At 40.4% G+C, this 22,580-nt stretch overlaps 1 protein-coding gene across 3 annotated transcripts in view; it reads right to left on the minus strand.

Moving 5' to 3' along the window:
- The window catches only part of rab28 (RAB28, member RAS oncogene family), a 30,838-nt gene extending 8,947 nt beyond the window's left edge, over positions 1 to 21,891 (minus strand). For 2 of the 3 annotated variants that reach the window (XM_086222082.1, XM_086222081.1), the window contains exons 1-4: positions 21,467 to 21,701; positions 15,463 to 15,559; positions 12,513 to 12,601; positions 10,275 to 10,404 (exon numbers count right to left, since the gene is read on the minus strand). In XM_086222082.1, coding sequence (XP_086078208.1) covers positions 10,275 to 10,404; positions 12,513 to 12,601; positions 15,463 to 15,559; positions 21,467 to 21,541 — 391 coding nt within the window. In that variant the 5' untranslated portion in view covers positions 21,542 to 21,701. Of the gene's footprint in view, positions 1 to 10,274; positions 10,405 to 12,512; positions 12,602 to 15,462; positions 15,560 to 21,466; positions 21,702 to 21,767 lie in introns of those variants that run through there. The other variant, XM_086222079.1, reaches the window with a different exon arrangement.
- Between the last annotated feature and the right edge of the window lie 689 nt (positions 21,892 to 22,580).

Here is a 22,580-nt window from a genome sequence, read left to right on the forward strand (position 1 = left end):
TGACTATCTTTTATTTTGTTCAAGTTCATCGTTTACCTGCAGGAGAAAAATTTAGCTCCCCATAATGTTCACTTAGCAACTTTTTTCTTAGCATCAAATTATAGTTCATCAGCTCCATGAACCCGGGAGACAAGGTGGAGAATTGTTAGCAAACTGAGCAAAATGACAGTATTATGCCATGCAAAATGCATAAATTGTCATTGCAGGATGATACACTCTTATAAAATGATTTTCCCCCCTCAGACACTTCCTCTTGGCGCCATACATCCTGATGTAGGACTTCATTTATGTGCAACTACTTCCCTAATAAAATTAAGGTGGATACACATTCTCACACAGAAGAATTTCGTAGCATGTGGCATCTGTCTGTGTAAATGAATACAAGACTAATCCCAAAGTTTTAGTGTTTTGCTCTATTTTTCTCGCTAATGTACCCATTTCTACTTATCAGGTCAAAACAATCTTCCTGAGATGATCTGGTTTCCCTCCATTTCTGTCAAACTGTACATCAGCTTAACAACCCCTAGGAAGTGACTGCAAACACGAAATAAACTGTTTGGGCCTCTGAGCGAATAGAGATAGTGGAGGGATCATCACTCGTCAAGAGCGATGGGCCTCCCTAGTTCTGGTCGCCATCAATGTTTATTTAAAAGATCTGCCTGTCAATGCGGTGAATTACAAGACAACAGTCGCAGATTAATATCTGACGGATAAATGAGGCTTTTACCACTAATGACTGGTTTGTTATAGTGATGACCTATTACGTAAATGGGAAATCAACCAGATGAGAAGAAAATGTGGATGTATCTCTCCACAAAACAGTGTCTGCCAACATGTCAGCTAAGCTCCCGCATGGAAAGAATCTTCTCACCAGACCTGTTGATCATGAATCTGGAAGCCAATCTTTTCTTTTAGATCTCTGAAAACATGAAATTGGGAACATGATTTGATGGAATTCTCCTGGAGCAAACTTTGAAATGAATGCCACTGCTATGTCACCTTCCCTGAGGAGTTTAGAGTGCTGCAAGTGTCAATGATTACAAGACTCTCCACTTCTTAACAATGGAAAATTGAATTCATAGGAAGTAAAGAAGACTGGCTAAGTTGAAGACAATCAATGGTTTGCTGCTACATCCAAACTTGGCCTGACATAGCAAGCAGCTAGTGCTGTCTATTGTAATATCATGTAAGCAAACCTTACAATTGACATCATTGAGTCTGCCTGATGATTTACTACTTTTATTATTTTGTATTCATCACCTTGGTTTGATTTATGCGTGGTAACTTTAAAGACGTGTTTCATAACTGTGGCTGAGCAGCAGCCAAGGTGGCTACAAGTGACGATTACCAAATAATGCTAAACATAACAGAGCAGCAGAAGTGGATTAAAGTAAGCAATAGCAACATCTCGAGTTGTTCGAGTCCTGAAACCACTATCAGAAATGACTCAAGTTCTTCTTCTTTGTCTTTTGGCTGCTGCACCACATCAGAACAGGGATACACATATTTCATTTAGTATAGGTTTATGTGCCAGACGCCCTTCTTGAAACAACCCTCCCTCTTTATCCAGGCTTGGGACCTGCACTAGGGTTGCACTGACTTGTGTATCCCCTGTGTGTCAAGGTTTTTTGGGTATAACAGGACCCAAATGCAGACAGCAGCCACAGGGAGTTCAATAAAGAAAAGGGTATTCATTTAACAAAAAAGGCCAAGTACAACTCAGGGAGGTTCAAAGTTAAACAGAAGGGAAAAAAACAAAGTATCAGCAAAAGGAGTCAACAGGCCTGAAAAAAGTACAAACAAAACCAAGTTCTAAACAAGGCTGCAAATTAAAAACTTACAGGGGAACATGGAGGAGCAGGGAACAAGACGAGAATGATCAAGACGAGGATTGTGACAGAAACAGCACCAGCAAAAGCATTAATACACAGGGAAACGAGACACAGGTGGTGCAATAATCACAGGTGAGACAGCCACAGCCACAGCCAGCAATGTGACCCTTCAGTTACTAAACAACCTCTCCAAGCCAGGGGAAATGCCTCCAATACTGGCAAAAATGCAAGGTCAGCATCAGTGAATATGCAAGTCTATGCACTGACCCTGATTGCGACCCTGTGACCCCCAGTTAGCTCAGTTATCTCAGACTAATATCACACACAGGACATCAACTCTTCTCCGTTGGCTAAAAACTGTCCTTTGAAAAACTGGACAAGGCATCCACACCTGAATTACTGGCAATTTACCCTCAAATTTTCAGCCACATGCTGCCAAGGCAAAACAAAAAGCTAATAGTTCTATGTTGCATAACTAGCTTGAAATCCTAGACTGCACTTGGTGATCATCAGTGGGATTTTAAAACCACGCTGTGATAACAGAGACACATACTAACTGTTCTAGCAAATAGGCTGCTGGGGACCAATTGTAACAGTTTACCCAGCCAGCAATACAAGAGAATGAACTTGACATAACACAGTTAATTGCCAGCAGCCACATTTTAAACTAAACAGCAGTCGGTGCAGTGGGGAGTTTAAGGGCCGAGGGTGGAATGTGTGAACTGTGTGTGTGTGTCTGTATGTGGTATAAATGGTGGGCGTTTGTTGTCAGAGGGCTCTAAGGGGTCACATCCCGTTAAGTGCAAGTTACAGGGTTGAGCCTAATCAACCCCTGGGGAGAGCCTATCACTTTCAACCTTACCTCACTCTCTGCCTTTAAGAACGTGTTATGGGGCTCAGCTTCCCCTCAGTGATGAAAATGAACCAGAACATATCGTGAAGGGAAGGATTATCTAACCGACTCATAATGATATGACTTACAACTGTCTGAGCACATCGATCACCACTGCACCCAGAATCATTCCAGAGCTCTGACGTGACAGAGTTTAGGAATCACACTGATTCACCACTTTCTGAGGATCATCCTGGTCACTCACAGCAACCTTTTGAATGAATGCAGCACCATAGCATTGCCATATGTGGGATTCAGAGTTTGGGGAGATTTACGAAATGAAAGCCACTCACTCATCTCTGTGGTTTGTGTAGTCTGGAATAAGCTCTAAATCTATGTCCATCCATCAACCAGTGATGAAGTCATTCATTGTTGGTATATTTTTATCTGCTGGGCCTTTCTGATTTAACGTCTATCATGACTTGGTTGTGTAGTTGCCTTCTCAGATATGTTCTGTGTCTGGGTACAGACATGATGAGGAAAAAGACTTAACAATGGTCCAATAGCTTAAGTGTAAAAAAAGATTTTATAAATGAAAAATATGATATTTCTTGCTTTAATAACTCAGCAAAGATGTTACAGAACGAGACAAACCTCTTTTGGAATTTTCAAAAAAAAAAAATACCAAAGGGGGCAGTTGTATGATACAAATTGCACCTCTCCTCCTCATAAGGGGTCATGGGCCAAACCAGGAACAGACAGAATTGAGGTTGATGAGTTTCAACAAGAATGAGCAGGTGGAGACAGACTACCACCACAAACAAATTAAAATGCATGTGATGACAAACTGATATTTGTATTGATCAGACGAGCTAACAGTGTCAAATCACAGTACTCTGGATTGAAACATAAAAGAAGATGTTGTATGGAAACCTTGTGCATACATACTAGAACTGGTGAATGGAAGTGATATAAACCTTATAGTGGCACAAAAACACCAAACGTTTAACAAGTCTTAAATCAGTTTTCACCAATGTTATACATGCGATATAATGTCCCAGTGAGCATTAAAAGTATGGTTCTACCATAGCACAATTCCCTCCCAATTAATGGACGTTATGTAGAAGATAACTCCTTTGTTAGCCTTCAAATATGTTTGAATGGTTAAAAGATTTCAATAAAGTTTTATTTGTTGACTGATTGTTCACTAATTTATCTGCGTTTTTGTAGGACTGAAGAAATGATGCATTTTTGCTTTGATAACTTCTAATTAAGGAATCTAGACAATCATTGTGAAATAATGGATTGGGCTAAAACTAAATCTGTTTGTGATCGATTTTAAGTGGAAAGGAACGGTCTCTTTTTGCTCTTAAGCAAATTTCTCTATCTTTATCCTGTATCAGTAAAAGGCAGGCTAACGGTGTAACATTATTTTCATCGTGGTCAGCATGTTGTCTAACAAATGCCACAATGCCATATTTATGACAGTGAATATTGAAGTTTATGGCAAGTGACATTTTATTTCCCCTTAAATCTTCTAGTACAAGCTCTGGGGAAACCTTTACAACCTAAAATGTATAATGAATCATTCTGTGTGTAGCTTGATTTAATCAGACATTGATTTAACTTTCACAGCAGTAGAAGCTAATAAACCAAAATGACTTGGGAATTTATGTGAAACATTTAAAACTACCGAGGCCCAGCAAGAGCTCATAAACATCTGCGTGTCTTGAAATGTAGAGGGTGTGATAACTCTTCCCATATTGAAAATATGGACAGCAGCATAGTGTAAACGTAAATGACAACATTGCTCTTCAAAAGACACCCCCTTGTTCTCAGCTCAATTTCCTTTTTTCAATCAAAAGCACTAAAATCTGTGTGACAGAAGAAGTTGTGTTCTCTTGTGCACTGTGCAGTCATTCAGACATCAAGTGACATTCAGAGGTAAAGAAACGCTTAACAGTGAAGGGATTGTTTACAGTAGAAATGTTTATTTTCTTAGGACTGGAACATCTAAACTGAATACAAAAGTGTCAGCAATTATTTTTATATTACTCCTTCCAACTTTGAGAAATGAGTCCACTATCAATGTAATGCATAAGATCAAAGCAATCCTCTCTATCAATGACTTTAGATATTGTATAACTGAATCTACACTAAAATAACTGGTGGTGAATAATTAGCAGTAGTAGTCTGAGTATCAAAGCTTGAAGCTAAGTTAATAATATTATCTTGACTTTTTTAAGTGACTACAGACAGATGAAGTGCTGTTAGTAGCCTGGTGTTGTCGAGGTGCGCGGTGCCTGTGCAGGAGTACTCAGGGGAATCCTGACAGAGACAGAGCGCTCTTTGTGCAGCAGCGCCCCTGCCCCGGTGGCCTGAAACAGGCCGGGAATGTCAGGGGACTTGCTTTCCACTAGGTCAGAAGTGTTCTGTCGACAGCTCATTGATCACAGGTCATCTTGTCATTTGATAGTTTTTCATGAAAAGATGTGCAGACACACACATATGCAGACAAACACACACACACACATTCACACTTTAAAACATAATAGATACTTCACAGTGGCCAGTAAAACAATGTGGTCTTCCTCCACAGTCAGGGAATGTGAAACAGAGAGCACAGCGGTAGCTGTGGAGGCCAGGACAGATTTGGAGTGCTTGGCCGTCAGAATTACAGTAAAACATGGGGCCGAGGGCCTAGCAGGCTGGGTTAACGGGCTCCCAGGTCTCATGAAAAGTGAACAAAAGGCCCAGTTCTGAGCCGACCTCACAAGACGCTGCCCGAGGTTTCACTGGCCATGTCCTTCGAGCTCTCCTGTCGCTGTTAAACTAAGTGGACTTTTATGGGCAAGTAGTAATACATGCCTCTGTGAGCCGGCAGCGGAACTATGAGCTATAATAATTATACAGAGCAGGGGAGCCTTCATAATTGGACAAGATGCATCCCTATGACTCCCTTCAAAATGATCATGTCCACAGGCATATTATAAATGTACTGTGCATGAAATATTATCATTGCTAGGTTAGACTGACCTACAGTTCCAACTTGAAGTCAAAGCAGTGATCTGGAACGTGGAAAGTGTCTCTTACTCCAAGCAAATATCATCCGAGCTAAATCCTGAATCAGGAACACGGTGCAAAGTCAGTGATGTAATATTTCACAACACAAAAAAGTAGAATTAGCAAAAAAGAAAAAAAGAGAAGGGAAAACCATGTTGATATTTCACATATATGTATAATATATGCCTGTGGATCCAGATCAATCGGCTATTTACCCAAGCCTGTGTCAGCAAGGCCCCTTCCAGGAATTCCTCCATATCAATGTTGTGGAGAAGTGAAGAAATAAAGTACAGCCTGAGCATGATGAGGGTTCCAGGCTACACTCAGGTCAGGTGGCTAAGCTGTGCTGTGCAACTCAAATGGCCCATGACTTACCACACAAGAAGGTATTCGAAGACTGATCATCTACTGCATGTGCAACAATATTTGTTTTATGGATGGCTAAAATGAATGAGGACTTTCCATGTTTTGACAGGCATGAGAGTCAAGAGAGATGAGAATAGGGACCAGAGCAGAGTCAGAGAGATGTCACAATTAAATCGTAACATTTACTTCATCTTGACAACAGTCCAGCAATCGTAGCATTGCTCTATTTAGGGAAGACCACCTCAAGGCTTAAACAAACCCTACAAACTATTTCTTAATCACCTCTGGACACACACATCTCAGCATAGACAGCACAGATTTTATACCGACTTATTCATCCTGCTGTATCTTTGTTGTTACTTGAATCTGCATTTTCCATCTTTTCCAAGCTCTAAGAAAGACAGCAGTCACAAACTTACTGTGACAATCTAATACACATGTCCATGTTGACCCTTTACCTTTAATAAAATGTGAAGAGAAACAGGAAACACTGGATTTGCCGTAAACTGTAAACATTCCGGGTTTTTATCCAACCATACACCACGCCTCACTCGGTCTATATACTGTATATATAATGTTTTACAGTGTCGGACCTGTGGTTGCACTGCCCACAGTGCTACACAGACAATGCTGACGTGTTCATCGCTTCTATCTGGGGAGGGGTTGAGGGTGCCGGTGTAAGAGTACTGGGCTTTTGTCCCACCACATGTCTATTGTGGCTAAACCTTTCCCTTGGGGGCAATTAGGACCTTTTAGTTTGTTGTAAGAGGACCTAAGTACGAGTGGGTTGAGCCAGGAAAAACATTTTTGAGCTAAACCAAAAACAGAAGCGCATTGAGCTCCTCTGCGCTCCTGGACTTCTGAGCATCTCTCTATTAAGAAATGTGCAGGCCTACACTGAACAGACAGGAACTGTGGCAGCTTTACAGGGGCAGGGAGGTGACGGGGGTGAGAGAGGCGGGGAGGGGGAAAGCTTCAACTTCACCTGAGGCCTTGCCAAGAGGGCAAACAACTCAAGACCAACAATGTTGGTGGCAAGGACATGCTTCGCGAGAAGATCCGTGTTTTGCTTTGACTTTCACATGGCTGGATGGAAAACTGTGGAGAGAGAAGTGCGATGGGTAACGACATGCGGTGAGATCTGCCGTAGCGTGCAGAAGGCAAACACACGCATGTTGTTTAACACAACAGGGACACAGAGCCAATGAAAAGACATTACTGTGAGTAAAGGCAGCTACAGCAAAAGTGTTAGTCTACACATGTGAGAGATAAGCCTTAAGAGTAGGTCTAAGTGTGTGATTGAAAGAGTTAGTGTTTGCTCAGGAATGAAAATCAATGTGCAAGTGTGTTTCAGAGATGGCACAAGATAGGGATTTAGAGAATGCGGCAACAGAAAAGGAAACAGAGCAGAAAAGAAAGGCAGGTAAGACATAACTGAGTGTACAAATTCTCTTCATGCGGGGGCCTTATCTCCCTGCAGAAGGGAACGTTTCCCATGGCAAGCCTGAGTGGATCGGCAGCAAAAAGTGTTAGAACCTCTGAGCAAAACCCATGAGTGATGAGGCGGGGTTAAGAGAACTGAACCTATTTAAGTCACCCAAATAAGGGCTGTACAAGCCCATGATGGATGTTCCTGGAGTTCCTGAGGGAGACAGCACTAGCTATGGGAAGGCTGATGGGTGGGGAGCGAGCAGGGGTCCTGCGATCTCCACTCAATAAAAACAAATTGCTTTGATGAACGACACAGACTTCATGTCTACAGAGAAATATGTGCACTAATTTGAAGTATTACCTTTAACCAGTAAAGTAAAAACAAATGAGTCATTTTTATAAGTGATAAAATGATAGATAATAAAGTAAGTCATTTAATAAAAATGATGATCCCATTCATTGACAGTTGATTTGGGCTGTTAACAGTAAGACATTTTTTTTACAGATCATCTCTGATCTCACAGCCAAATTCAGCTTATCTCTTATCATTTAAAATGGGTTCATACCCAACAGCACTTATTAGTTTACTAAAATTAAAAGATGTGTGAGGTGGATGAGTTGCCAGCATTTTTCTTGAGAGGTTCCTGTGTACCATACGGTGTTACACTGGGCAGCACTGTAATAAACAGTTATAGTATGTTTAGACAGACCAAGAGCTTAGCATTCTTCCATTACCCACGTGTTCCCAGAAACTCCACAAGTGGGTCACTTTACAGAAGTGCATGTTTCTGCGCACATCTGTGAGCCTCTGTGTGTGTGTGTGTGTGTGTGTGTGTGTGTGTGTGTGTGTGTGTGTGTGTGTGCCTGCATAAATATTTGTGTGCACACACGTGAATAAATTATTTCACTTCAAATTGTTGCAACTGGTGCCATTATTTAACACAAGGCTCCGAGGCTGCATGTCAAGGGCAAAATGGGGTGCAGCATACTGGTGTGTAACAAGCACACTTAACCCTCGCTGTCCATGCTAAACTGAAGAAAGGAAAGGTTGTTTTCCAAGCAGCGACATGGCACAGGAGGGCAGTCAGGCCAGCGTAAAGAGAGGAGGGGACAGCGTCATTAATGAACCAGTCTGGTCCACAGGCTCAATTACTGTGCACTGGCTAAAGAAGACAGTGTTCAAAGCAAACTAGAAGGCAGGCACAAGGTAATTCAGGAAATTAAAGCTCTACTGTAGCACTGTGAAGAAGCCAACCAGTCTCAATGAGATGTAGCCATAAAGTTTTCTCTAACTGTACGCATGGAAGTACTGCCATAATGTGACATCTGCAACTGGTCTACACCTTAAGTTTATCTAAGTGGAAACACTAAAAATTTCTGAGTGGTGAAACACTGAAATATCCCCAGAGACAGGTCCTCACAGAGACATAAATCTACTGTTTTTTCAAGCTCCTTGTTATGTCTGTACTTCTATTTCGGTTGTCACAAACATTGTGCCTCACTCGCTCCAAGATTATGGGAACCATTTAAAAGAAATCTAAATTCCGCTCCCAAAAGAATGTTGTGTATTCACATATTCGGCTCATTGTTATTGAGAGCGAAGTATTTAAGTGGGAGAAAGAGAAACAAACAGTAGGGGAAAAAAAGGCTACAAAATTTAAAAAAGGTTAGAGGCTGAGAAAGAAACAAAAGAAAATAAAAGAGAACTGAAAATGTGGACATTTCCAACTAGAGGCAAGGCTAACTTTCTTCAAGCATCCTGAAAAAACGAGTCTATAGGATGGTTAAAGGATTATTTAAGTCTCACAAGGTAATTGATTGCTCCTGGTGGGGCAATCTATGTGGGATTTTGTTTTCTTTTTTTTTTTGCAGGCTGCAGGAAGTGAAAAAAAACACACGGGGCATTCTAAGCAATGGACCCATTACGGAGAGCAAATGTGGGGGCAAGGAGCTTGACAGTGGGATGTACACTACTTAAATATTACAGTACACACACCCAAAACATAGCCTAAATACAGAGGCGCCTGCTGTTAAAGCCAGGGCATTAGAAGACGCAATGGAAGTAAAGACCAGTGAATCTGCTCCAGACAGGCGAATTAAACTGTGACCTATGGTCCCTGTTGAGTAACATTAGTGAGAGCTTCCTGTGTGCAGGCACCACTCTGTTAATCGTTCATCACAGCCCGAGAAGGTGGACAATCACACTCACACACACTGACGCCTCACTTTACAATAACACGGCGGCACCCGTGACTCCACATCTGTCAAGGGGGATGTTTAAAAAGAGTCATCATTATTACTCATTATTCTAGAGATGGGTAGAAGGGTGCAGGCTGATAGGAGGGGAGACGTCTGGTTAACGTCGGCTATGTCTCCTCTCCATAACCAAGGACTTGGGATAGGAAGGCAGGCTTGAGACGAAGGGGGGAGGCAGAGGGGTACAGACTGGGAGACGGGGGGGGGCACAGATAAGCGGTGCCCTAGGTCCATTGGTGCGTTGGATCTTAAATCATCGTCAGCGACTCCCCAGAGTTCACAAACATCAGCATTCCCATCGCTCCAAAAACCTCAATCTCTTATCAACTGACTTATCGCACAGATCAGATCAGTCTGGTACTCCAACAAACAGGTCCGTGACCATCAAACACCCCTCCGCAGACAAACAGGAACGCGAAATGAAAAGTGTCAGGGTTACTGCAGCAACACTGCAGCTATTTGAAGAAAAGGATGTGTTTTTGTGTAATACTCACTTTTGTTCCCTACCAGGGAGACAACAGGCTGAATATCAGATTCCTCATTGGCCTTCTTCACCATACTGAACCAATCCTCCAGATTCTCAAAACTCTGGTAGTTGGTGATGTCATACACCAGGAGAACCCCCTGCATTGAAAGAGACAGAGGAACACCATCTTTCATTTGCAATGGGACATTTGCATGTTTAGGTTTTGGCTGACTTTCATTTCTGTGAATATATTGAGTAATAAGAGCGAGCAAGGGAACAGTAGATGGCACTGCTCCTCTTCTTAGAATAGGGGACAGGCTCAAGTATGAAGGGACACATACACATAATATATGTTTGAACAATTATGACTTGATTAACCTGTATGTAAGACTGTGTGTATTGATTCACACATATTTATGAGCACACTTGAAATTCAGATCAAAATAGAGGTGGTTTGGTTTTCTGAGCTAATGAATAAACATCTACTTGAAGACATTTTCCTCTTCCCTGTGTAATCCTCAACACTGTACGCAACAGTTCCAGAACCAGCACACACATTAACATGGGCACATAATCAAAGCTAACACAGGCAAAATTCAAGCCTCACTATCTCCTTCTTGCTACTACAACATGTTCCATTTTTAAAGGACTGGAATTTAATGCGAGCCAAGGTAAATGTCTCAACATCTACTGCATGATGCAACATGACTGAAGGGGGGCCTGTTGCTTTTTGTTCAGCAGACACACACTGTCACAACACGCGAGGTCGGCGTCGACAGCTCACGCCTCCGACAATTACGCTGCGTCTCTCCTAGCAGACATGATTGATTACAGGACGCATGGGGCTGAACAAAAGGTGTGAAAGCTCCAAACAGCGCTGATGTGAAGCTCCGTAAGCAAAGTGTCATAATGTGGCATTGATGTACGAGAACATGCTGGTGAAGGAGAGAGACAGTAAAATACACACTTAAAATACGGCACAGAAAATGCCAATGAAAATGTCATTTCAGTATTTTCTAAACCAGGCACTCACAGAAGGGGAAACTGATGCTGCCTAACTTCTACGGGCAAACATGAACTGTACTTGGTGACAATTTCCCCTCCCTGAACGCCAAAGGCTACGTCTTGTGTTGTTGTGTGGTTCCCGTATTATGCATGGGCTTCTTCAAACATGAGCCATTCTGAAGGTGACAGACACCACTTGACTGCAGCAACACCGCTACCTGAGGACGCCAATGTACAAACTGACAAATAACAGAGGACAACTGCCGTTTCAATCAGCATGTTGTTCAGTGTAGCTTCAAGTATTACATGAAAGCAGTGGCAATAAAGACATAATTTACTGGCCTTATGATTATTTTATCATTGAGTAATCTGATGAGTGCTTTCACAATTAAATGATGAGTCATTTAAAATGTCGAGACAATCTGAAAAATGCCCATCACAATTTCCCAGAGCCCAAATGACAATTGCGTCTTTTGTCCAGCCGATGGTACATACCCCAAAGCGTGACAAAAAAAGCAGCAAATCCCAAAATGTAAGGGTCTGGAACCAGCAAAATGCTCGAATTTTTGCTTGAAAAAGACTGAAATAATTAATCGATTGTCAAAAGTGATGGCAATTAATTTTTTGAAAATTAGCCAATCTATCTGTCTATTCAACTAATTGATGAAATGTAGCGGCTATGCTTAAAAGTCTATGTAAAATATTCTTGCAACTTGTGTTACTTTACCTACCTTGAGAGCTGGTTTGGCCAGTGAAAATGCACATGTATGAATGAAAATAATTTTATCCTATTGCACATGGTCAATTAATTTTGCGCAGTAATAGTTAAATCATGAGCAAAAATGTTATGACTTTGTGAAGAAGGACTTGGCATAGTTTTAACGCGATACAGACGTGTTACACTCACCATAAATTCAAAACTCCGTTTATTATGCTACGGCTCCAGCGAGAGGGAGTGGTGGGTTCTGAATGAAACTGCAGAGCCTGAAATAATAAGCCTAACCAGAGTCACCAACAAAGCCCTGTTAGTGACCTGGAAACTAATTCTTCCTGTGCTTCCCATTTCTTTTTTCACCAGTGTGACGAGCACTTGCAGCAGCTGATTTGAGAATTAACACATTTTCCATCCTCCCTGAGACTGAATGAGCGCGTGTCATTTTGTTTTTTAGCTCCTTGTTGGTAGGAGTAAAAGACTATTTTGTGAAGCGTGTCAAAAAGCAGAAACATAATTGTGTGTGTGTGTGTCTCTGTGTGAACTTACATGGGCTCCATACACATATTTGTCCAGCATTTTCCCTCCTAACGTTTGTCCTCCAATGTCCCAGACTTGCAAGGTCACATTCAGATTGCCTACAAATGGACAAATTAGAAAAAACAAAAAACAAACATAAAGTACCATGTATATTGATTTAGGTTGAAATTTGCATTCTAAAAAAACATTGGAATAAACTATAGAAAAATTCCCATTGATATTTCATATTTTCTAAGAAAATGTCTTTGTCTGCTAATCAAGAAAATTAAAAATATAAAAATGGAAGAGACGGTGCACTCTTTTGGTTTCCACCCTGGATGTTTTTGCCCATTTTAATCAGTACTTTGCTTGTTTTACCAAAGCTCATAATCTTGGAATCTTGGGGAAATAACAACCTAGCTAAAAGTGGAGACTACATTTTCAGTGAGCGACTATTGTACGGATCAACATTGTCAAAATACACACTGGAAACAATTAATCAGGGATTGATCTTTCGTGCTAAGAACTCTTGCCTTGCAGGTCACCCACACCTCACTTCCAAGAATATCCAGCCATAAGATTGAGGGAATGACTAGGTACTCTTACCCTCTAATTTGAACAATCTCAATACCCTGGCAGGAAAAAAATGACTTCTTATTAGCCTGAGAAGAGCTATTTGCATTGTGCCATATCCTGCCAAGTAAGGAAACTGAGGAGAATTATGTGCTGTTAAGGAAAATAGCAATAATTAAACACAAAATAGGAGGAAAAGAAGACTCTTGTCCTCATGCCTGTGGAAAGAGAAAGAAGGACTGAGAGAGAGAGAGAGAGAGAGAGAGAGAGAGAGAAAGAAAGACGGGCACAAAAACCAAATAAATATTTTCTTCCTCTGGAAAATGAAAGGAGTGGTTGAAAAAAAAAAAGTCAAAGAAGAAGGAGGGAGGACCAGACAGCAAAAAGTTTATATTGGTGTGATGAGGGCCCTGTGCTGGGCTCAAGCGGCGATGGGGAGCGGAGCATACACTGTGGACACGGCTGGACGACTCAACCCCCTCATAAGTCCCCTTTTAAAGCAAAGGAAGGAAATTCTGAGGTTCACAGCCACTACATCTAGACTATACAGTGTCAATGTAAAGCTACATGGAGGAGTGTGATGAATAACTGTTCTTTGGTGGTATAACGAGCCATCCCCACCCATGCCCCATGCTTGGACACTCGCTTTATTTATGTTTCAGAGATTCACGCTGACTCGACACTGCAGACATTTTTCTGCTTATGTCTTTTGCAGCATGTAGAAGCTGACGTGCCTGTCACACGAAAGGTCAGACAAAATGCACATTGATTTGAAAATCTTCTCGGTATGATGTGACGCCGACGAAGACACGCCAGCTTCCGAAAGTGAGGGTTTATCAAATTAATTCCACCTCTAGTCAATCTCCTTCACCGCCTGTTGGCCGAGACATCTGGAAGAGGTATTGTTATAAAAAGCGCACACAGAGGAGGCTGTTGTGTGCCAGTCAGCCTCGCCTCACCTCTCCCTGAGTTGGAAAATGTACATTAAGTTTGACAAGCTGGGCCTTCATGGTGAGAGAGGGGCCAACTCTGGCTAAAGGCTACTCTCCCCCCTGCTGCAAAAGACCCTTACAGCCCCATGGAGACCCGGACAGCCACACAACTTCTCCAATAGGAGGCAGGGTGAGGGTCCTAACAAAGTTTAGGACCACCCAGCTCGCAGAGCCACCCTCCTCTTCATCAGCTCATCAACACCCAATTCCCCAGAAAATGGGCCATTTAACAACTCAAGTGTTGAACCCGTGTTGTTGCTGCCCCATTGATCCAGATGTATGTAGAACTACATGCTAACAAAGGTTTACAGTTTAACGCTCAACTGTACAGTAATTATTTCAGGAAAGAAACTTACTGGAAAGAGAAGTCGCAGGTTTAACAGCATTTGTGTGAGTTCATATTAAGTCCAGCTGAGCCCAGCTTGTGCTTATGGTTGGCTCTTTTCATTCTGACTCCACCACAACATTTTTGGGGGTTTAGTTCTCCTAAGTCTCATAAGCTGAAACTGACACAAAATCAAAATAGAATCTGTGGTCCAACTCACAAATCAGCATAACTTTTACTTTTAGCACGTAATTTGCCCGTGCTTAATGTTGTTTTATTAGTAATGAAAGAATAGAGGCACTTTGCAGATTTCTGGAGCTTAGGCCTTGGCAGAGATTTAAAAATGCCATTTAAAATGCTGAAAATCCCCATTTCACATGGTAGGAAGTAAAAATTAAGTACTTTCATCTAAATATAGTGTTAGTCAATAAATATTTATTTTACAGATCTAATGGTGAAACAGAGTGTTGCTTTCTTTCTGCTAAATAAACAAATAAGAACATTAATGTTTTATGTGGTACAGGACAAAGATGAGTTGAACTTTGGGGATCAACGATGTGAATATAAAATGTTAATGTATTTACTCTGTACTGTGCCCACAGAATTATGAGCAAGGCTCGCCCGTTTGGACATAAGCCTTGTGAAGTTAAAAAAAAAGTGTGCTGTTTGCTCTGGAGAGAGGAGCTTTCAGAGTGAATAAGCCTGAGAAGTGGCAGACTCTCTACAATGAGGAGCAACCAGAAAAGGCACATTCAGCTCCACAGTTAACCTGAAGAATAAATCGAACCTCTGCCTGGAAATGCTCCCACAAGAAAATATGAGAAGCACCAGAAAATGTTAAAAATAGAAATATGACAGAGGTTGGTGGCAGAACAAAAGGCCTCTTTCTCAGTCCGTCAGTTAATATTCTGGATCTTTTCAACACAAATATTAGTAACAAAAACATCCATAATGCAAAATTTTCCAAAAGACACAACCTTGACATTTCTTTGCATTAACAGATCCTGAACTTTGAGCTTGTGCAACACACGTGTCCGTGCTGAGTCCCTGAGCAAGCTAGCACTCCCACAAGATTATGAAGGTGTCTCACCTGGAAGGCTTATTCTCTTCAGAAAGAAATCCAGGCCGATGGTTTGTTTGTACTGCTTCCCAAAGGCCTCCTGTGCGAACCTGGTGGCGAGTGATGTCTGCAGCAAAGAGACAAAGGGAGGGACACTGTGAAAGGGTGCCAAAAGAGCACTTCAACAGTCAGCAGGTAAAAATTTGTCATGTAAAGATGTTAAGTATTTTAAAAAAGATGAGAAAAATGTACATTAGCCAATGTGGTTTACTTAAAAAGGAAATAATATATATATTTTTGGGTTGTGTACATTAAACACTCCCAGATGCAGGTGAGGTTTGGTGAATCCAGTTTCCAAGTTTAAGTTTTTGAAGAGTATGGAAAGGTTTCACATGTGTGCCACAGGTAAAATATTAATTTTTTGGCAAAACATTTAGAATTCCTCTAGAATGATTGACTGAATTATCCAACATGTATGAAAGGTTCTATATGAAAAAAGCAAACACGAATCACAAAAACTGTAATACTGATTCACAATTCTTTGAGAGCTGCAAAGCTAAAAAAATAGGCATATAAATTGAATCTACACAAAAAATATTACAATACGATCCCTGTCCAGATAAATAAAAATAAACCAAAGATAATATAAAGTACATTACAGCACTTCCTGGAAAAGTGACATTTCATTGAAGAGCTTATCTAGAAGAACAGGATTTCCTCAATCTTACAACAAGTAACAAAGCTTTTTTTTGGCAATATCTTTCTGTAAAAGAGTTTTATATATATATATATATATATATATATATATATATATATATATATATATATATATATATATATATATATATATATATATATATATATATATATATATATATATATATATTGCCAAACACGCAATTACATCAAAAAATTTCTGCCATATGATGTGATATCAGTATCAGCAGATACTTTCAGCTATGATAGCGTATCTGTTTGGGATGCAGGGTATCGGATTCTTTGCAGATATCTGCAATACCGATACCTAACAAATGACACAAATGTTTCCTCATTATTAATGATGAGCATGTAGAGTCTTGAGCAAAACTGAGTCATCGGACCAATTCTAATATATTTTTAAAAGGACCGCTATCTTCCAATAGTGATGTCGTGTTGATATTACCAAGCCTCCTCGTATCAGTATCCAAATGAACCAAGCCAACTCTAGTTTCTGTTTGATTCTTCACCGACATCTGTACAGCTTCAATTGTTAGGTGAAGCAACTTTCTAGTGTGAGCTGAAGTACATTCATGTCCTCATTACATATCAATTTTACATGACTTCAAAAACGTCATGATTGACAAGAAGATAGAATGATGTCATTGTCTGCTGTCTCACTACTCAGCCACGGCTGTGACGGTGAAAATCAACGAGAATTATAAAAACAGGTGCTGGGATATGTGTCATGTCTCCAGACTGCAGACCTAATAATTGCCACAAATTATAAAACCCCCATCACTGTCACTGTTGTGTTTGAGAAAGAAAAAAAATAGCGTGTTAGGGACTCTCCTGAAATCCATGGGAATTCATCGCACCGTCTTGACATGCCAAGTTTAATTCATTTTGATGGATGAGGAAAGGAAAAAAGTGAAGTGGTGAATGTCTATTAGCTATCTTTAGAGCAGTATGCTTATATAAACACAACAGAGAAGTGAAGCAACGGGATTCCCTGAGTGTTCATGTGGCAGCAAATGCATTTTAATATGGTTCTTGACAATCAGGGAGGGTTAGAGGATTCACAGCTAAATTCTTTCTTTCAATCCACTAAGCTTTCACTTGAGCCTGTGCTCTTATCTGCCTCCATTTGTGCTCTGTGGTTTTAGACTCAGCCAATAACAATGAGTTCACTCTGGGAAAGAAAATGTTACAAAATTAAAATAACCCTTATCTAATTAAAACAAAAACATGTCTTTTTGGCTTTCCAATGATGCTAATTTGTCACTTTGGATGTCCAAACTAAATGATCAAACAATCATGGTTACACAGCACTCATGATTGCCAATAGTCTTCTTGGTCAAAACATTTCCTTAGAGGTGCAATCTAAACTTTTATCAACCTAATTCTTTTAGAAGTTCACTAACCTCTAGACCTTTTAAATCACAGCCTGCAGAACATGTCACAGTCTCAAGAGTGAGTGAAAAATTACGAGAGGTGACTGACGCAACAAGGAGAAAATCAGCCATTTAAGTAGCCCAAACAATCACTGACAACACAGGAATAACAAGCTTGGACAGCAAAAATGTATTCCACATGCTCGTGTTGGCCTCGTCGGCCATTTGTCTTGGCATTCCAGTAGCTTGGCTCTCCTCCCTCAACGTAGCCCTTTTTTTCCACCATACAATTGGAACTAACCAGCGAACGTTAAAGCTGGCGTAATCCTGACACTCCAACAGAGAACAGCACAGGGTCACCAATGATACCAATGCCGGGAAATGGGGGAAGTTCTACTGAAACAAGACACTAGGAGAGGGAGAAAAAAATATGGCAAGCTGTCTACGTTCATGTGATGCAACTCATATGAGCGATGCAGTGCATTTTTGTAGCGCTGAATCAATTCTCAGAGAATAATAAAGGCATATTAGTCTGTAGTGTCAAAACAACAATTTGAATGTTGCGGATAAAGTATCCATTCATGTTTAAGACCTATATGTAAAGCTAGCTTTAACCTAGGGGACACAGAACAGCAAATATTGAGAAAACTGACTGACTTATAACTCAGGTTGAAAAATAGACTTATGTGTAAGTTAAGCCCAGCGCATTAAGAGCCTGGCTAAATGTGACTCCTTATTTTAAAAACATCTCGCTCAGGTGGACAAGCCTTCCCACATCTCTATATTTCTGAATGGACAACCAACCACAAGCAAAAATACCACTGAAAATGGTGTCCAAGAAAAACTGATCCGATTGCAATTTGCTGAGCAAATTGACATTAATAAGGGGGAAAACGGCATTCAAGATGTCAGTCAGTGGTGCCTACTCAAAATAGGGGGCAGGGCTCCTGTTTTCTGCCCAAAACAGACAAGCAGGTAAGTCATTCAGACAGTGACGAGCTGACACCTGGCAGCAGCGTGAGGAGGGTTATTAATGTAGCGTATCTACTGGGAACTGAGTTGTGTGTGTTCTCTTACCCCTTCCCCCAAAAGAAAATGTAGACTTTTCAGAATGAGAACATTCATTTTTCTCATTGGGTCTCACCATTACTGCTACATTCATTTTCTTTCTCCCAGTGGAAGGAGAGATTAGTTACAAAAAGGGATGTGTAGCTGAAAAGCACTTGACGTTCCTGACGTACATTAACGCTCATTCATTCAAGCGTTCAAGATGCAGCAAAAAAGACAAAATTTCATTGGATTGTCATGGCAACCTCTTTGTTTTCCTGCAAATGACTGTAGCAGGATGAATTGTGGATTTAAATTAGGTCTTTATAATCAACATGATATTGGTGAATTTACTGAATGCTTCAGTGGTTTTGAAAGGAGGAGAGTATGTTAAGAATACTCAAGAGCACAAAAGGGGTGTAGACTAAGAAAACAGAGCCAATGTGCAAGGAGATCAAAATCACAATGGCAGAGGTCCCAAACTTTATGAACAATATAGAGTAGACTCCGCAACAATTATTGGATTACTTAATCAAAAGAAAATTAAACAGCAACTATTTTGAAAATAGATTCATCATTTCATTCTTTTTTTAAAGCAAAAATGTCAAACCTTTACTGGTTTGCTGATTCCAAAGTCTTAAATGTCAGGATTTGCTGCCTTTTTTGTCATTTATGACAGAAAATCTCTGGGTTTGGACTGATGGATGGACAAAAGAAGAAATCTAAACATGTCACTTTGGGCTCTGGGAAAGCCTGATGACTATTTTTTTTTCACATTTTCATAACATACAAAGATGAATGGGAAAAAATGATCTGCAGACTCAGTTATACATTTTAAAATGTAGACCGAACAACAGTGGCCAGTTTTGTTGGCTGATTACCAGGTATAGAAAATCACATAGTTTGTTTAGCCTGTGCCTTAAACTTAAAATACCTCAAATTTATACAGACCCTTATAATGAGTTACCATCATTAAAGTGGCAGATAAAAGCACAATAAGCATCTTCACAGTGTAAGCCCTCAGGCTCAAGGTATGTAAAACACAGAGCAACAGGCATAAAGCCCACACCTTGATACGTTCAGTAGCACATGCGACACAGATTAACGACCGGGTAAACTTAATAGGTTTAGAGCAACAGATTTGTACCAGATTTAAGTCCATTATGCTATCTCTGAAACAGACTCACAACAACAGATCTCAATTAAATGTGTAAAAATTTGTCCCCTATACACAGGATAAACCAAAAGTGAGAATATTTTAGTCTTGCAGTTGTGATTCAAGATTTTTTTATTCTGACAGATAATAAATTAAGCACTGTCTTGTTATCTATTTCCAATGTTTCGCTTTGTTTTAACATTCTTTCACTGCAGTGTGTGTTTAATAGAGTCCCTTAGGTTGTTCGGCTCAGTCCACATCGACTTCATCCATGTCCATTATCCAGGCACCCGGTTGAAAACAATTTATAGTATAGCATTTTTTTTGCACTGGAGGTGGCATGGCTCAGAGGTAGAGTGGCCATCTAGCAACCGAAGGGTCGCTGGTTCGATCCTCACTTCCCCATGTGACCATGTTGAAGTATCCTTGAGCAAGAGACTGAGCCCCCAATTGCTCCTGATGGCCCTGCAATGGACTGGCGACCCGTCCAGGGGGAACCCCGCCTCTCAACCTATGTCATCTGGGATAGGCTCAAGCGCCCCCCCCCCCCCCCCCCCCGACCGTTAATGTTAAAGCAGTATAGAAAATGGACCGTTGGATTTTTTTGCACAGTGCCCTGTTTATTAAGCAGCCTCATCATATCAGCCATAGGTGTTGAAGTGAGACGGTATTTCAAATGATGTGTGTAGGGCTGAATTTGACCTCAAAGACAGTGCAATTAAAGTCTAAAAGACTTCAAAAAGTGAAGCAGATTTAAATAGTTGAGGTTTTGCAAATATGATTTTATGTTTATTTGCTTCAAAAAAAGGGGGAATAAAGGTCAACAAAAACATGAAAAAACACCAGTGTTAACAAAAAACTAACAAAAAGTGTCTTTAAAAAATCAAACTGATATCGACCCTGAAATTCACAATTGGCACATCCCTACTATTAATCATCTCAAGCTTTAACTGAGATGAAGTACCTTTATCAAGAAAAAAAATGTGTGGATAGGCCTTACAGAAAACTTTGTTAGACATACAGCCACAGTAAGCTGGAACCCCAACAGAAATATCATACAACAATGTTTCATCATACAATTATTTATAATGACACCCAAGTTTTAGAGAGAAATATAAGTGTGCAGGTCATTAAAAATATACATCTTTCTGTACAGAGGTCACAACTCAGTCAGCAGCGATGCACCTGTAGCATCCGCATTTAAGTGCATGAGTAACACAAAAATAACACTATATGAGTCTTTTGCAATCTGATACCTATGCATGTCTCTGCTGATTTGAAATGCTGTAAAACACATAACTTTAACCGTAATCTATAAAACAAAGCAGGGATGATGTTCACGCAATCAATAAAAGATGACACTTCATTCATTTGTGATTACAGATAAGTCTCGTCAGGGCGTTTTTTTTTTTCATTTTATATACTCGCAACACGTTATATCGAAGGCTTGAATGTAAAAGTAACGTTTTTAAGCGTTAACTGTGTGCTATAAACTGCAAAAAAAGCTGGAATCACCACTGTTATGACAGGATGTTGTTAGCTTATAGCCAACTTAGCAACATTAGCGTCTGTCGCCATGGTGACGAGGACTGAAGCGTCCGGGTGAGCTACGTTAAGAGGATATTGTGTAAATAGTCGTTCAATACATGCCAATTACACCGTCGTTGAGGGCTAATTCGAGGTAAAAGTTGCCCCGTTGTCGTGTGTATATAAGTTAGATGTGTGTGTGATGGTCTCTCACCTTCCCACACGCACCATCTCCAATCACAACCATTTTAAGCTGTCGGTCTTGGCTGTCCTCCTCCGAGTCCGACATGACGCTACCGTGTGCTCGGGTAGTGTCTGTGTGGAAAGCAAAAGTACTAGGATGTGGTCAGAGGTTTTAAAATCGAGCTAGCGGGCTAATCACAGATGGATTAAACAAGCGTTGAGTGAGGAAACAGACGCCATTTTGACTCTACAGCTGCTGAGCTCGGCATGGTCCACTCACACTCTGGGGGCTCGGCGTTGAGGACAGGCGGCTCAGACACTAAGACACCTACCGAGAATAACAGACCAGAGGTGAGGATTTTGGTATTTAGTGGGACATGTTTTCGCTGCGACACTGAAGTCACAGAGAAGACGACCCGCGCAGAAAACGTAGCCGGCAACGCTATGGTTGCGTCCCGTGTGTGACGCGGTGGTGTTACCATGGTAACAAAGGTCGAAGAGTAGTGTGTGAAAACATTGGCTACAATTGGATTAACATCCAAACAACACGTTATTCTTATTTTAAAAAGAAAATTATTCAATTTAAGTATTTTACATGTTTGGGTCCTTTTAACCCGATCCCTATTATTTTCTTCATTACTTTTCAAATCTTTTGACAGATTTATCGTGTTGATATTGTATATTCCCGCCTCTGCCTCCTCTTGGAAGAGCATATAAGGTTTATTAATTAATTAATAATGAATTAATATTCAACAGCGAGTATAACTATCATTTATGATAACAAGAACAGCTTATAAATTATGAAATGTGGAATGAACACACCTGATAGTATCTAAAAGAGTGTGGAAATACTGATTTTTTTCCTGGAATAAAACATCAACGTTGATCAATTTATATCAGCAAATATTATCATTAAATTATAAGCATGTAATATATTGTCTCTTAGCTGAAAACAACGGTATAAAAAAACCAAAGAATTGTTAACAGAAATAAAACTGTTTATTGTAAACCTCCAATAAACTAAGTTGTCTTGAAGTAATTTCTGCACTGCATTTTCTTCCTGTACATTTATACTTTACATGCATGTGAAGACAATCATGGCCAGTCAGCCTGTACACAGAAGGGTGGACTACGCTTTAGGTTCG

Source organism: Aulostomus chinensis, chromosome 13 (genome assembly GCF_037954235.1).
Source record: "Aulostomus chinensis isolate RoL2024-O1b breed Wild chromosome 13, RoL_Achi_v1.0, whole genome shotgun sequence".
Classification (NCBI taxonomy): Eukaryota; Metazoa; Chordata; class Actinopteri; order Syngnathiformes; family Aulostomidae; genus Aulostomus; species Aulostomus chinensis.